The sequence below is a fragment of the Pipistrellus hanaki genome (assembly GCF_964339955.1).
Source record: "Pipistrellus hanaki genome assembly, chromosome: 3".
NCBI lineage: Eukaryota > Metazoa > Chordata > Mammalia > Chiroptera > Vespertilionidae > Pipistrellus > Pipistrellus hanaki.
The window spans coordinates 96,184,588-96,200,960 of NC_140505.1; the positions used below are offsets into that span (position 1 = coordinate 96,184,588).

The 16,373-nt window shown below is 39.5% G+C and overlaps 1 protein-coding gene across 1 annotated transcript in view; it reads left to right on the forward strand.

The window, feature by feature from the left end:
• The window catches only part of CRYL1 (crystallin lambda 1), a 142,225-nt gene that overhangs the window by 38,490 nt on the left and 87,362 nt on the right, over nucleotides 1-16,373 (forward strand). The window contains exon 3 of the mRNA XM_084878614.1: nucleotides 587-713. Coding sequence (XP_084734740.1) covers nucleotides 587-713 — 127 coding nt within the window. The remainder of the gene's footprint in view (nucleotides 1-586; nucleotides 714-16,373) is intronic.

Below are 16,373 nucleotides of genomic sequence, written 5' to 3' on the forward strand. Positions count from 1 at the left end.
TAGGGATATTTGGGTTTTTATCTTTCTCAAATTAATTTTTAGAGAGAGAGGAAAGGGTGGGGGTGGGGAGAGGGAGAGAGAAGAAGAGAGAGAGAAAGAGACGTTGATTTGTTGTTCCGCTTATTTATGCATTCATTGGTTGCTTCTTGTATGTGTCCTGACCAGGGATCGAACCCATAATCTTGGCATATGGGGACAATGCTCTAACCAACTGAGCTATCCCAGGGCCTTGTTTCTAACTTTTTACTATTGCAAACAATGTCTTTATGAACATGAGTGTACAGATATCTGTTTGAGTCCCTGCTTTCAATTTTTTTGGTTATGTACCAAGAAATGGAATGCTGGATCATGTGGTAGGTGTATTTTTAATTTTTTGAATAATCACCAAACTGTTTGCCACATGTTTTACATTCCTACCAATAGTGCATTGGTTCCAGTTTGTCCACATCCTCACTAATGCTTGGTTTATTTTCTCTTCTTTTGTTTTGATTGGTATTTCCCTACTGGTGAGGGATGTTGACCTTTTTGTTTTAAAAAATGTTTTTGTATACTCACAGTGATTACACCTTCCTTTTTTTTTTTTTAGGAAAGAGTTGAAGTTGCTGGAGCAGTCAGGCTCCCTGAAAGGCTCACTGAGCGCAGAACAGCAGCTGTCCCTCATCACTGGTTGCTCGAATATTCAAGAAGCAGTAGAGGGCGCCATGCACATTCAGGTGAGTTAAGGGCCTGTGCTCAATTCCATAAGGGCTAGAAGAAACAAGTCACCCCACATCCTTGGAAGAACAGGGGAAGATACAAAGCAGTTAAAAGTATGGACCTTCTGTCCTGGTGGGATGGCTCAGCTGGTTGGAGTGTCATCCCGTACACCAAAAGGTTATGGGTTAGATTTCCAGTCAGGGCACATACCTAGGTTGCCAATTGATCCCTGGGAATCAGCCAATGGATTGTTTTTCTATCTCTCCATTTCTCTCTTTATCAAATCAATTAAAAAATTATATCCTCAAGTGAGGTTTAAAAAAATTTGTGGACCTCTTGTAGCATGAAGGTCAGAATTATGATGATTTTTTTTGTGGTTGTTAATCTTCATCCAAGGATACTTTTTCCATTGAGTTTTTAGAGAGAGTGGAAGGGAGGAAGGGAGAGAGAAGAGAGAGAGAAAGGGAGAGAGAGAGAGAGAGATTGGTTTTCTCCCACACATACCCTGACTGGGGCTGTGAATCAAATCTGCAACACAGTATAAGTCCTTGACTAGGATTCAAACCCATGAACCTTTGGTGCATAGGCCAACCCTCTAACCATCCTCTCACACTGGCCAGGGCAAAATTATGATTTTTGTCACAGGAAACATTACCATCAAAACATCTTATAGGCTTTAAACTACTGGGATGATGATCTTTCGGAGGTGTTAGGATTTTGAGCAAAAATGGATTTTCTGGACAGCTTGTTTTATCTTTCTATTGAATGAGAGATTATATTCAATTTAAAAAAAATAAATATTTTTTCCATTTACAGTTTACATTCAATATTATTTTGTATTAGTTTTAGGTGTATAACATAGCTAAGAATTTGGGAACAAACCCAGCAGTTTGAGTACACACATTTTATGGTCAGCTGCTGCCCTGAGATTCAGGTCCAATACACGAAATCTTAGAATCTTAACTTTGTGGCTCTAAAATTTCTCTGGTTCATTTAACAAATGTATATGAGTCAAAACATAAGTAGGGGCCTATTTTTCAATACTTTACCTTTTTCTAATATTTTCATCTCTATTTTATATGGTGAAAATTGTGTAGCATTGAGGAGGGATCAGATAGGTGCTTCTTTAATTAGCTTTCATATGCCTGTTTCACCCTTACTGAGGTGCTGGCAAGCCTGTACAGGATTTGCTTCTAGAGAGAGCATGGAAGCTTTCTACCATGGTCTCAGCACAGAAGGCTCTTGCCACAAGCTTAAAGAAGTGTGTGCTTCTTATGCTGATGTTGCTGGAGGAGGAGAAACAATTTATGTCCAACAATCTTCCCCAAACACAGACATGTGGGAGCCGCCTGCATGGAGGCAGTGGTTGAGAACACAGACTTTAAGTCAGGCAACTTTGTATTGAACAGCTGTCTGACTTTGGCAAGTTAATTAATGTACGAATATGAGCACATTTCCTCACCTGTGAAATGGGCATCATACCCCACGCACTGGGTGATGGTGAAGGAACCATCTGTGCTCAGGTCTAAGGGGACCCTAATGTAAGGCAAGGCTCCATTTTTCCAATGAGAAGATTAAAACCATCCTTTTTGGGGTCCATTTGATATGTAATATTTACATGATGGAAAAAGAGTATTTTAATTACCCATGTATGTGATATGAAATATGAACATGTGAACATGTTTTCCAGAGCATATCTTTGCTTTCCTCTGAGAAGTTTTTAAAAATCCATATATGATGATGGCACTGGAAGTTTTATTTTCACTCAACTACGAATTCTCAGACCTATAGGTGTGTTTTTTCTCCCCGCAGTGGCATGCTTGAGATTTGTGGTCCCACAACATAACTTGCTGTGTTCCTTTTTTAAAAAAAGTGATCTTTATAAAGCTTACTTACAAATTTTGCAGCCCAAGAAATAGTAAAGTCATTTCCTAGGAATCATTAATATGCTGATGTTAAATTTCTTTGTTTCCTGGACCGATTTTGAAAACTAGATTCTGTCAGATGGTTTCCACACTACCATGATTGAATTAGTTTAGGTTAATTCTTCTTCCCCAAACAGTATATTATTTTTCAAAAAGTGGGGAACCTCCACAACATAACTTTAAAATGACTTGAATATAAAGCTGGTACTTTTATAATTTTTGGGAACTCTTTCAGCTTATGCATGTAAAGTGCTTAGCACAGTACTTGGCACATAGAAAATGCTTAATAAATTTATAAAATAAATTTTTATAATGTAGCCATTTGTGTACAATTTTGGCAAAAACAAATGATAGGGGATAATATACATTGTTCTATGTGTAGTAGGTACTGAAAACTGCTCTTCAAGGCCAGTCTTTGTTGTATGGATTAAGTGGAGGTATTTACATGGCATTTACTTGTTGAGTAGCATCTATTGTGCACAATTCTTGAGTCAGGCAGTGTGGGGAGAGGATACTAGAGAAAGATGATGTAAGCTCCATTAGGTTTAATTCCTGTAAGATATTGTGTTCTTTATAAATTGTTTAAAATTTGTTTAAAATTATATTTTTAACTTTGTGAAAGAATGAAAGAAATGGTTTGTACTTCTAGTACCACAAAGAATAATGGGGAAGGAAGCAGTTTGACCATGAGGATTAGGAAGGGTTAATGAAGGTGGGGCCCACCTTAGCCTTTGACAGTGGGTTTTTGGGGTTGAGGCCAGGTCAGAGGTGGGGACAGTGTCTCAGAGAGAGGTGAGCAGAGGACCTGAGGTACCTGTGAGTGTGGTCCAATAAGTGAGTATAATGGCAGCTGAAAAGGTGGGGAAAGGCTAGAGGTTAAGTATAGCTAGCCTATTGAGGAATGCTAAGTGCCAACCTGAAGAGTTACTTAGATATTATAAGTTAATATACATAAAGTGCTTAGCATATAACAGCAGTACTCAAGTGTTTTGTGTTTTGTTTTTTCCCCCAATAAATGAGATGTTATTTTTTATTTTAATTTTAAACTAAATCTTTATTGTTGAATGTATTACATATGTCCCCTTTTCCCCCATTGGCCCGTTCTAGCCTGCTCCTGTCCCTGTCCTAGGCCTTCACCACCCTATTCTCTGTGTCCATGGGTTATGCATATATGCATGCAAGTTCTTTGGTTGATTACCTCCCACCCTTCCCCACCTTCCTTCTGAGATGCCCCAATCTGTTCCATGCTTCTGTGTCTCTGGATCTATTATATTTTTTGTTCATCAGTTTATTTTGTTCATTAGATTCTCTGACTGATTTATTTCACTTAGCATAATACTCTCCAGATATTTCCATGCTGTCTCAAATGGTAAGAGATCCTTCTTTTTTACAGCTGCATAATATTCCACAGAATAAATGTACCACATTTATTTTTTTATCCACTTGTCTACTGATGGTCACTTAGGCTGTTTCCAAATCTTAGCTATTGTAAATTGTGCTGCTATGAACATAGGGATGCATACATTCTTTCTGATTGGTGTTTGTGATTTTTTAGGATATATTCTTAGAACTGGGATCACTGGATCAAATGGCAGTTCCATATTTAATTTTTTCATGAAATTCCTTACTACTTTTCATAATGGCTGCAGCAGTCTGCATTCCCACCAGATGTACTAGTGTTCCGTTTTCTCTGCATCCTCGCCAGCACTTGCCATTTGTTGGTTTGTTGATGGTAGCCATTATGACAGGTGTGAGGTGATACCTCATTGTCATTTTAATTTCCATCTCTCTGATGATCAGTCACTTTGAGCATTTTTCATATGTCTCTTGCCCTTTTGTATGTCCACTTTGAGAAATGTCTATGTAGGTCCTTTGCCTTTTTTTAAAAATTTGATTGTCTTCCTTTTGTTGAGTTGTATGAGTTTTGTATGCATTTTGGAAATTAACACCTTATTGGATGTATCTTTGGCAAATATGTTCTCCCACACAGTGGGCTTTCTTGTCATTTTGCTGATAGTTTATTTTGCTGTGCAGAAGCTTTTTATTTTGATGTTCATTTTCTCCTTTGCCCTAGGAGCTATATCTGTAACATGGTTTCTTCTAAAATTCTTATGGTTTCATGACTTAACATGTAAGTCTTTTATCCATTTTGAGTTTATTCTGTATATGGTGTAAGTTGATGGTCTAGTTTCATTTTTTTGAATGTATCTGTCCAATTTTCCTAATAACATTTATTGAAGAGACTATCTTGACTCATTTGTATGCTCTTGCCTCTTTTGTCAAATAATTGAGCATAATGACTTGAGTTGATTTCTGGGTTCTCTGTTCTGTTACACTGATCTATATGCCTTTTTCACATCAATACCAGGCTGATTTGATTACGATGGCTTTCAGGTATAACTTGAAATCTGGTATTGTGATTCCTCCAACTTTCTTCTTCTTTCTTAAGATTACTGTGGCTATTTGGGGTTTTTAATGGTTCCATATAAATTTATTCTAGGCCTGTGAAATATGCCATTGGTATTTTAATAGAGATTACATTGAATCTATAGATTGCTTTGGGTAGTATTATGTTGCTTTTACCCATCCATGAACAGAGTATATTCTATTGATTATATCTTCCTCTATTTCTTTTTTCAATGTCCTATAGTTTTTGGCATACTAGTCTTTTACCTTCTTGGTTAAGTTTATTCATAAGTATTTTAATTTTTGGTTGTAATGGTAAATGAGATTGTTTAGTTTCTTTTTCTGAGAATTCATTATTGGTGTATAAAAAAACCCATTGATTTTGGGGTGTTGAATTTGTATCCTGCTGCATTGCTATATTCATTTATTAAACCTAGTAGTTTTTGGTGGAGTCTTTAGGGTTTTCTATGTAAAATATCATGTCATTTTTGAATAATGAGAGTTTTACTTCCTCCTTTCCAGTTTGGATACCTTTTATTTCTTCTTCTTGTCTGATCACAATGTCTAGGACTTCCAGTTACGTTAAATAAGAGTGGTGAAAGTGGACATCTCTGTCTTGTTCCTGTTCTTAGAGGAAATGGCTTTAGTTTTTGCTCATTGAGTATATAATATTGGCTGTTGGTTTGTCATGTATGGCCTTTATTATTTTGAAATATCAAATTAAAAGGTGAGTAAAGTGTTGGCTGATTTTGCTCAGTAGATAGAGCATTGGCCTGCAGACTGGGGGTCCCAAGTTCGATTCCGGTCAAGTGCATGTACCTTGGTTGTGGGCACATCCCCAATAGGGAGTGTGTAGGAGGCATCTGGACGATGTTTCTCTCTCATCGATGTTTCTAACTCTCTATCCCTCTCCCTTCCTCTCTGTAAAAAATCAATAAAATATATTTTAAAAAAATAAAAGGTGATTGAAAATAATTAGAAGGAAAAAATGGGTAAGGGAAAACAATTGAGATTTATTTTTGTCTGTTGCCTTGACTGATTTTCTTGAGCATGTTTACACATTTCTTTATATGACATGCAGCAAATTTGATTTTCAAAAATTTGCAACTAATGCCTATTAATTTCACCTTATTTACCAAACAAATAAGCAAATAAAATTTCCAAATCAAAACCTGATTAATGCTATACTATGTGTTTGTTAAATTTTATTAGGCTTCTAACAATTCAGGAATGTTAAAAATATATTTCAAAGAAAAATAAAGTTTAGGAAAATACTGATTAGGTCCACTATTCAAAAAATGTTTTAATAGTTTTGTGTGTTTGTACTTCTTTCTATTTCTTCTACTTATTTTCTGTCTTTCTCTAACATTCTATTAGCAAGTAATAGTATTTTGTATCAAGATAGATTTTTATTTAAAATTTAGAATATTTCTTACAGCACAATTTGCTCAGGACTCTGTCAGATAGAGGTATAATTTTTAGAGTGAAACAGTTGTTATGTATATTATATGATGTTTAACCTAAGAATGACATTAAAGCTGAAGGATCAAAAGGCCATGGTCATCTCTCGTGCATCTACTCACCAGGTCTTGTTATGCTTCTTCACCTTAGTGTCTAAAGACTTCTTTGTAGCTGTACCTTCTTGTCAACTCTTGGAACTCCTTTTTATGTTTTATAAAAGAAAAATTCTCATTATAGAAAAATTAATCTAGGCCCTTTGGACACATTTTTAAATACAAATAAAAGTATCATTACTTTAGGGAAGTGTTCAAAAGCAGAAGGCAGAACTTGCGAGTTAACAATTGAATTGTTCTCTAATGACAAACAACCCAATGATAGATGTTGCTCTGTCCCCAAGGATGAAAGTCCCAGAAATGTGAGTGTAAATCTCCATGATGGATTTTTTTTTTCCTACCTAATCCCCAGTGGGCAGGAGCATGGGTCAAAGCTTCCTAATTCTCTGCTGAAAGGTCTGAGAGTGCAAGAATGAAACCTGAATTGCTAGAACTTAGTGTAATTTAGAGATCAAATCTTGCCTGGCAAGAAAAGCTACTACTCTGGAAAAATAACTTTATTCTGAAAAAGCCTGTCTAAAGCATTGACTCTTAAAGAGCATTAAAGCTCATTAGCCATGGTACAGAGGTTTTGTTTAATCTCTGGAATTTAAGACTTGAGTCTGAGGTAGCTGGTAGAAGCCGTGGAATGAGTTATAGAATTATGAAGTTTAAGTGGAATTTCCTAACACAAAAATCAAGACAACAGCTGAAATCTAGAAGTAAAAATTATATTATCAATACAGATGATCAGAATTTCACTTTATCTTTAAAATTTAAAAAATGCTAGTTATTTTGATAAGGACATTCAGACTTTGTTAGTAATTATAAGAAGCAGTGTTTATTACTATTTCTTTCTTTATTATTATTTTTATTTAAGAGAGGAAGGAAGAAGGGAAGAGAGATGGAAACATCAATGATGAGAGAGAATCATTGATTGGCTGCCCCCTGCACATACCCCCATTGAGGATCGAGCCCACAACATAGGCATATGCCCTGACTAGGAATTTTGAACCGTGACCTCCTGGTTCATGGGAATATTAACGTTTTTAAAATTTACTTTTTATTTTTATTTATTCCTTATTTTAATCCTCACCTGAGGCTATTTTTCATTGATTTTTTTTTTTTTTTTGAGAGATTGAAAGGGAGAGGAAGAGACACACAGAGAGAAACATTGGTGTGACAGAGACACATTGGTTGCCGCCTGTTCAGGCCCAGATAGAGCCTGCGACTGAGGTACTTGCCCTTGACTGTAATCAAACCTGTGACCCTTCAGTCTGCAGGCCAAGGCTCTATCCACTGAGCAACTGGCTAGGGCTAGATTTTACATTTTAGACTTTATGTTTCCTTAAAGGATGGGAGCTTGGTGGAATTTTGTTTTGGTTTACTGAGGCTCAGAGTAATCCTTTTGGTAGGATGGAGGTATGGGTGGAGGTGAGGGATGTAGTAGCAAAGTGCATGTGGGATGCCAACCTTGAGAATATATAGGAGTGTGCACTGAAACTTGAATTTCAGTTTTCCTGTTGCATGTGTTTAAAAAAAATTCTAAAATCAAATTTGCTGAGGTATAATTTACATACAATAAAATTCATCAATTTTCGTGTTTAGTTCTAAGTGTTTTGACAAATGCATACAATCCAGGCACCACCATCACTTTCTTACAACATTCCCATTATCCACTGTGTGCCCTCAGTCCTCTTTGCAATTATGTTCTCTCCTGCTTCCCCAGGCCCTGTCCACTCTCAGTCTGTTTTTGTCCCCATAGTTTTTTCTTTTTAATTATATATATCCTGCCTAATAAAAGAGTAATATGCAAATTAACCATCACTCCACCCCACAAGCCACGCCCACCAGCCAATCAGAGCGAGTATGCAAATAAACCCAACCAAGATGGCTACAGCCACAGAGAGCAGGAGGGAGGTGTTTCCCCGGCATGGAGGAAGCCAAGCTTTCCACTTGCCCTTGCTGGCCTAAGCCTCCTCTCAAGGCTACAAAGTTTCAACTATAGAAGGTAAACAAATCCAAATAGAAATGGCTGCCACCATGGGGTGAGCAGGAGGCTTGGCTCCATTCCAGGCTACAAGTTTCAATTGTAGAAAGTAAATATATCCCAGATACCAGGGCCTACACTTGGGTTGCTGGGGGATGTGGCTGGCCCTTGATAGGAATCAAACCTGGGACCTTTCAGTCCAAAGGCTGATGCGCTATCCACTGAGCCAAACTGGTTTAGGCTCCATGGTATTTTTTATTGCAGCTATATCACTCTTCATTTCTTCTTGATTCTTGCATAGTTGTTGATTTTTTCATCCATACAGTTTATGAACTGTATGACCCTCATTCTGAATTATTTTTCTGACATATTGCATGCCTCTGTTTCACTTTGCTGCTTTTCTGGCGATTCCTCCTTTCCTTTCCTTTGGGGATATCTTTGTCTACCCATTTTTTTTTTTTTTTTATCTCATCAACCGATCTACATGTCAAATCATGCAGGGGCTGCTCCTTGGGTGGCAGTGGCTCCTTAGGCTGTGGTTTGTCCTCTTGCGTTTGTGGCAATGGCTGCTCCTCCATTGGCAGTGGCTTCTCTGCCAGTTCCTCATTAGTGCTGAGTCAGGTAAGACAGGAACCAGTTCCTTAGACACTCCCCCAAAAGCTGGGATATTGGATGTGCATTCTGGTCTTCTCTTTCCCTTCCAAGGGAAAAGCCATGATTTGGATGTGTTTTCCTGATTAACTGAGCTGTACTGGCTTAGGGGAAGGGCTATTGTGGATGAAATGCAGTAGCTTTTCTTACTCATTTCAGGGTACTTGTTCTTGGCTTTGTGCTCACCTGGGGTACTTACTTACCTGGGTTTATTGGTTTCTGGATTTGGACTGTATATTGTTAAGTTTTTGTCTCTGTGAGGGACTGAGGTCTGGGGCTTTCTATTCCATTATCTTGGTGATATATATCCCTTTATAATTTTATAACAAAAGAATCAGATATTGGTATCAGAAGGCACCATATTCTATAGCTCTAAATGAATCTATTTGTCCACATCCAGGTCCCATGCTCTTTCTCTACAGAGATTCCTGAGCCAATGGAATGGACTCAATGAAAATCAAGTATCATTTAGAAAACAATGATCTTTGCTATTAAAAATGAAACTTGGTTGATAAGTCCCTCTATATCATATTTTTGAGTTACCTTTTTAATGACAGGTTCATTAAAATTGGAATTAAAATTATCAGCCCCTTTCTGGCTCTTGGTGATGTATTACTAAGTGACATTGTAAATTCCTATGGCAACCTATGAAGACAATTTGATTCTAAGCCTGCAAGTATTTGCTATAAGATCTTTAAAATTTTTATTAAATTGATAAGTGAAAACAGATACTTCATTATCCAAATTTGTAACAACAAACATGTCATTGTCCAACATTGACATTTTTAACTTGGTTTCTAAAATTACTGTAAAACTGAATGAATGACTATACTTTCCCCTAAGCTTAAAGAAAGTGTAAGTTCAAATCTCTGTTTCAAAGGACGCTGCATGGCTCTTTAGAAAGATGGGATGATATGATAAAAACTGGAGAATTGACATAATATTTATTTTATGTACTATAGATAGAAACAGAAATATACCTATCTATCCATCTATATCTAAACCTATGTTTTCATAGATAGAAACATAATTGTCCCTTTGTTTTAGAAGTAGTAGGCTGTTAAATTAATGCCCAAAGTAAAAATAAGCAAATGTTTAATATAAACATTTTTATTGTATGAAATAAAATAAATGAAATATAAAATATCAACTAACAAAATAATTTTTTGATGTTATCATTCAGTTAAAAACATGATAAGTCCATTTAAAAGTAGCCATGACATGCATATCTAATGCTTGGAAAATAGTAAAAACTTTAGCAATTAAAATACTAGCCTCTAATTATTTTCCCCAAAGTATTTCCACTTTTTGCTTTGGTGGTGGGTGGCCATTATATATATTTATTAAGAGTATCAGCTACCACATGTGATGCAGAACACATCATAGAGGTCTCCTTTTGTAAGAGGTATAATAGAATGCATATGAGGGAATATATCAGGGAGCTTGTATTAATAAAAATAAGGATCACCTGGGGCAAAACTCCATGGGTAAAGTCCAGGGACCCCAGCATTCAAGACTGAGTGCTATGAAAAGCATCCCATGATTGTTTTTGCCTTGTAGCTCTCGGCTCTCCTAATGCTGGCCCAGTGACACGGGCACCCTGGGATTTGTATCTGCTGACTCTAAACCTCCATGGTTATGTTTATTTTCATTTGAAAGTCAATATTCATAGACTTGTTGCCCAGTATATCTGTTTGAACATGAGAGTGGGGGCAGAGCAGGGAGAGAAATCAAAAGCTTCTTTGAAGCTGGTGACTTTCACCTTTTAGGAGATGAGTTGTTTAGGAGTTGCTGTGTCAGTCCCTGTTGCCTGGGGAGAGCTTCCTATCACTCAGAAGCCCTGGTTGTTAGCCAGCATCAGATTGCACATTGTATGAAGGAATGCATCTTGGACTCTTGAGTAGCTGTTCCTGTTTTGGCTGAGGAGGCAGCTACTGTCTGATCCTTCTGTCTAATGATAAATGTTGTAAGTGAGGGCGGAAGGAATTATATGCTTGCCTGCTTTAGCATTTGCAAAGTGTGTGCTTGGACCAGGATGAGGTGCTGATGGCCTTCCTGGATAATGTCTGTTTGCCTTATATCTTTTACACTTACTGAGAAAGTTTGCACAAGCCTTTACTTAATAGGGTCTCTTACTGCTATTTAATCATACCTTACATGGATGTGTCCTGGGGCTTTTTACATTTTCTTGCTTTGTTTACAAGTTTAAATGAATAACTACCTACCTATTGTGCCACATAAGTTGGTAGGTGGTGGGTGGGAATCTTAACCTTCCAAGGGTCCTGGGTTTTCCCTCATGACTCTACGCATTGTCCCTTGTAAGCCCTAGAATACCTGGGGACCCCAAGGCCAGCTTGGATCTTCTTTCCTCTTGGCCAGAGATCACTGCTAATGGTAAGTGCAGTGTGCCAACTCCTTACCATTTACTAGATCCTGTGCCCTGTACTTTATCCATATGGTTCTGTTCATACACAAAATAACTCTGAGAGGTTGGTACTATTGTCTATTATAGTATTTATTCTTACTTTGTTCCTCTCACTCTCCCCCAAATCCCCATCATTGTAATCTCCCCAACCCCCAAGTAATTTTGGTGGTTTTATTTACTGTTGTGTCCCCAGCACCTAAATAGTGTCTGGCACATAGCATGAACTTGGTATTAACATTTGCTGATGACTGAATGGATGATGTGTTTACAGATGAGACATTGATGACCTTGCTGAAGATGCCAACGGCAGTAAGTGGTAAAGATAACACTTGATTCAGGTCCTTTGTAACCTTCATGCTCTACAACCCTTCCATGGAGAGGAGGGATACAAGGGAGGTGGGGGGGGGCGCACGGAGTGCTGGCATATGGAGAGAGCCTTTTTCTGCTACCCTATGCCATTCATTTTGGCCGCTCACTTCTCCTTGTCTGGATCTCTGCTTTTCCCCATTCCCTTAGCCCACTGTATAACATTCTGTCGGCTAGACAGAAATTTCTACTTTGCTATATTTGAAGTAGGTGCAGTAAGAGGACTTCACTGCCTCCTGCTTATTTTATTGTGGACCTGGGAGAAGGGATACTGAGCTTTGGCCTGAAGGAGGCTTAATATCTGTCTCATTGCACAAAGACCCAGGTTATAAGAAGCTGGAGAAGACAAAACAGGAGTTCCGAGCTGGCTTGCCCCTGAGGCAAGGTGGCTTTATCCCTGATCTTTCAGAAACTGAGTTAGAAAACTGCCCCAAAATTGAGAGGATCAAATTGCCAACCCGCCTCTTCCTTTTACTGAGAATAGATGAGGGGGAAGGCAGAAGAGGATTTCTATAGGAGATCTTTTTGGGCTGGCTGTGAGGAACTTGGGAGGGGAGATGAGGGTTTTTGTGTATCTTATGGGTACCGCTGAGCAGCAGCTCCTTGTGGTCTAAGCAAGGGAATCAAGAGTGTTACTTATTTCTTCCCAAGTGTCTCTTCTCCCTCATTCTTTTTTCTAGCTAACCCTTGAAAGTTGGTTTGGCTATGGGAAAATATTGCGAATGATTTTACATAAATGGAATTCCACGCAGGAATTTTTCATATGGTCAAATATGGACGGGGCTAGCTTTTGGTTAGTGTTTTGATTGCAGCACAAAACTTTTCATGTTTTTAGCTTTATTAATTCATCACTTGATGAACATGGCTCTCTCTCTTCATAACTCAGAAATTAGAGGAAAGATTACATCCCATTTCCTGAGCATAACCTGGGGAGGGAGCAGGACAGATTGCCTTGTGAGGCTACTTGCTGTCAAGACCAATGTGGGACTTGAAATATGCTCTGAAATAACTAGTGAAAACCTTAAAGTTGCTATTATGGCTGAAAGTGTAATGAAATATGGAAAATATGCCTTAAAACTCCCACTGTTGTGTGCACTTCAAAGGAGCAGTTTTCAGTAGTTGTATGTAGTCAAGGTCTATCTGCTGTTCTTATAGAATTCATGATCTTATAGCACGCTTCTCTGCTTGTACCCAGATATTTTTATTAAATGCCTGATATCTCTCTACTCATAAGTAGGGAATCCATTTCTTTAGAGATTAAGAAATGGAAGCTGATACCCAGCCAGTGTTGCTCAGTGGTTGAGCATGAAGCTATAAACCAGGAGGCCATGGTTCGATTCCTGATCAGGGAACATGGCTGGGTTGTGGGCTTGATCCCCAGTGGGGTGCATGTAAGAGGCAGCCATATAGACCAATGGACAGGCTAGAGAATCCAGAAATTGCCTCAAGCCATTATGCTCAACTAATATATATATATATATTTTAAATCAGTATTCTTTTTTAAAAAAATATATTTTATTGATTTTTTACAGAGAGGAAGGGAGAGAGATAGAGAGCTAGAAACGTCAATGAGAGAGAAACATCGACCAGCTGCCTCTTGCACACCCCCTACCAGGGACGTGCCCACAACCCAGGTACATACCCTTGACCGGAATCGAACCCGGGACCTTTCAGTCTGCAGACCGATGCTCTACCACTGAGCCAAGCCGGTTTTGGCTCACCTAATATTTGATAAAGGAGGCAAGAGCATACAATGGAGTCAAGACAGTCTCTTCAATAAATGGTGCTGGAAAATTAGACAGGCACATGCAAAAAAAATGAAACTAGACCACCAACTTATACCATAAACAAATATAAACTCAAAATAGAAAAGAACTTAAATGTAAGATAAGAAACCATAAAAATCTTAGAAGAATACATAGGCAACAAAATATCAGACATATGTCATAGCAATACCTTTACCGATAAAGCTCTTAGGGCAATGGAAACTAAGGGGACAATAAGAAATTGGTACTGTATGAAAATAAAAGCTTCTGCACAGGTAGACAAGATGGCAACTGGCAAGAAGGTAGGGAACAAGAGTGTGTAAGAGAGTGAGGAAGCAATAGAGGAGTGTGTGGACATGTGGTGTGTGTGAGCGAGGGACAGTAAGACCCTGCAGATCTTCCAAGAGGCTGCCAAACTGGGCAGTCTTAGACTGCAGAAAACCCATTGCCACCACAACACTCTGAGGAGGACACCACCAGCACAGAGACCACACCATCTTGAAGAACAGAGCTGCTTGAGCCTAGGATCCTAGCCTTGCCACCACCCAATCTGGCTCAGTCTCAAACCGACCTGGTCTGAGTCGCAGCCACTCAGGTCAAAGACATGTAACCACAGCTGACCCATGGACACCAAGACCCTGGGCACCCCAGCTGCAGATTTCTGTGAATCACAGAGCCAATTCCTCTCCCCGCAGCTGTGGCATAGGAACTGCTAGACCCTCTCTGCACAAACAGGCCTTCTGCCCACAAAGCAGGGGTGGCTCTACCTGAATTTGAGCCTGGTTGCGCGGACACAGAAAGTCTGTTTCCCGTGACCAGACCCCATGCCCACACAGGCAGGCTGCACTGAATTTGAGCCTGGGTGTGCGAACCTGGGGAATGTGTTTCCCATGACCAGACCCCACGCCCACACAGGGAGGCTGTGCTGAATTTGAGCCTAGGTGCGGGAACTTGGGGAGTTTGTTTCTAGCAGAACTCACCTGCACGACCAAACCCCATGCCTACACAGGAAGATTGTACTGAATTTGAGCCTGGGTGCATGGGCACGGGGAGTTTGTTTCCTGCAGTTCACACCCATGTGACCAAATCCTGCACTCACATAGGGAGGCTGTGCTGAATTTGAGCCTGGGCATGCAAACATGGGGAGTTTGTTTCCCTCAGTGTACATTCCCATGACATGACCCCATGCCTACATAGGGTGGCAGTGCCACCTGACTTTGATTCTGGACAAGTGCAAACGGAAGGCTGTTTTCCACAGGGCAGGAGTAGAACTCCTGCTGACACAGTGTGACTGTGCAACCTGGTCCCCCAAGCAGACCAGGGACTCTGATTCTCCACATGAGAGGCAGCACTGAGCACCAGTGACTTGCCTCTGTTTCTCATTGCACACGTTGGGATCCCTGATTCCCAGTACATTCACACTAAGAGCCAGTGACTCTTATTCTTGGTGCATGCACACACAGAGACGCTGATTCTCAGTGCAAGGCTGTACCTAGTAACAGAGACTCTGATACTCGATTCTTGGCATAGGCACAGGTGGTCTCTGACTCCTGACACATGCTAGTGGATTCTGATTTTCAGCACATTTCAGAGGGGTCTCTGTTTCAGTGTGGTGCAGGAGGGTTCCCCGATTCTAGGTGTGCACATGAGGCCACACTAAGCGCCTCTGACTCTGGTCCTAGGCAAACGTGGCTCCCACTAACCCACAGCAGCCACAGGTCTTGGTGTTGGAGCTCTTCAGTGACACTTGGGGGATGCAAAGCTCCCAGTGCACACGGCCCAGGCCTCCACAACTCGACATTTGAACCTTCTGGTGAAAGTTAGAATGAGGAGACAACGAAACATCCCCCAGAGGAAAGAAAATGAGGAATCACCAAGAAAGGAAATAAGCCGAAACCGGTTTGGCTCAATGGATAGAGCTTCGGCCTGTGGACTGAAGAGTCTCAGGTTTGATTCCGGTCAAGAGCATGTACCTTGATTGCGGGCACATACCCAGTAGGGGGTATGCAAGTGGTAGCTGATCGATGATTCTCTCTCATTGATGTTTCTATCTCTCTATCCCTCTCTCTTCCTCTCTGTAAAAAATCAATAAAATATATATTTTTAAAAAAAAGAATTAAAAAAGAGGAAATAAGTGAAACAGAAGCATGCAACATGACAGAAAAAAAATTCAGAGTAATGGTTGCACAATTTGTACACCAACAGACGAGAAAATCAACAACCGATGCAAAAATCAGGACGAAATGAAAAGTGATATAGCTACAATAAAAAACACCATGGAAGGTTTCAACAGTAGACTAGAGGAAGCAGAGGCCCAAATTAGTGAGTTAGAAGATAAGGAACAGCTCAATCTGAACAGCAACTGGAGGAAAAAAATAAAAAAAAGAGGAGAGCCTAAGGGAGCTTTGAGACAATGAAAACAAGGTATAATAGGGCTGCCAGAAGGACAAGAAGAGCAGCGAGCATTAGAAAATCTATTTGAAGAAATAATGACAGAAAACTTCCCTTATAAGGGGAAGAAAAAAGTTACACAAGGACAGAGAGTCCCAAGCAAGATGAATCCCAAAAGACCCACGTGAAGACATGTCATAATTA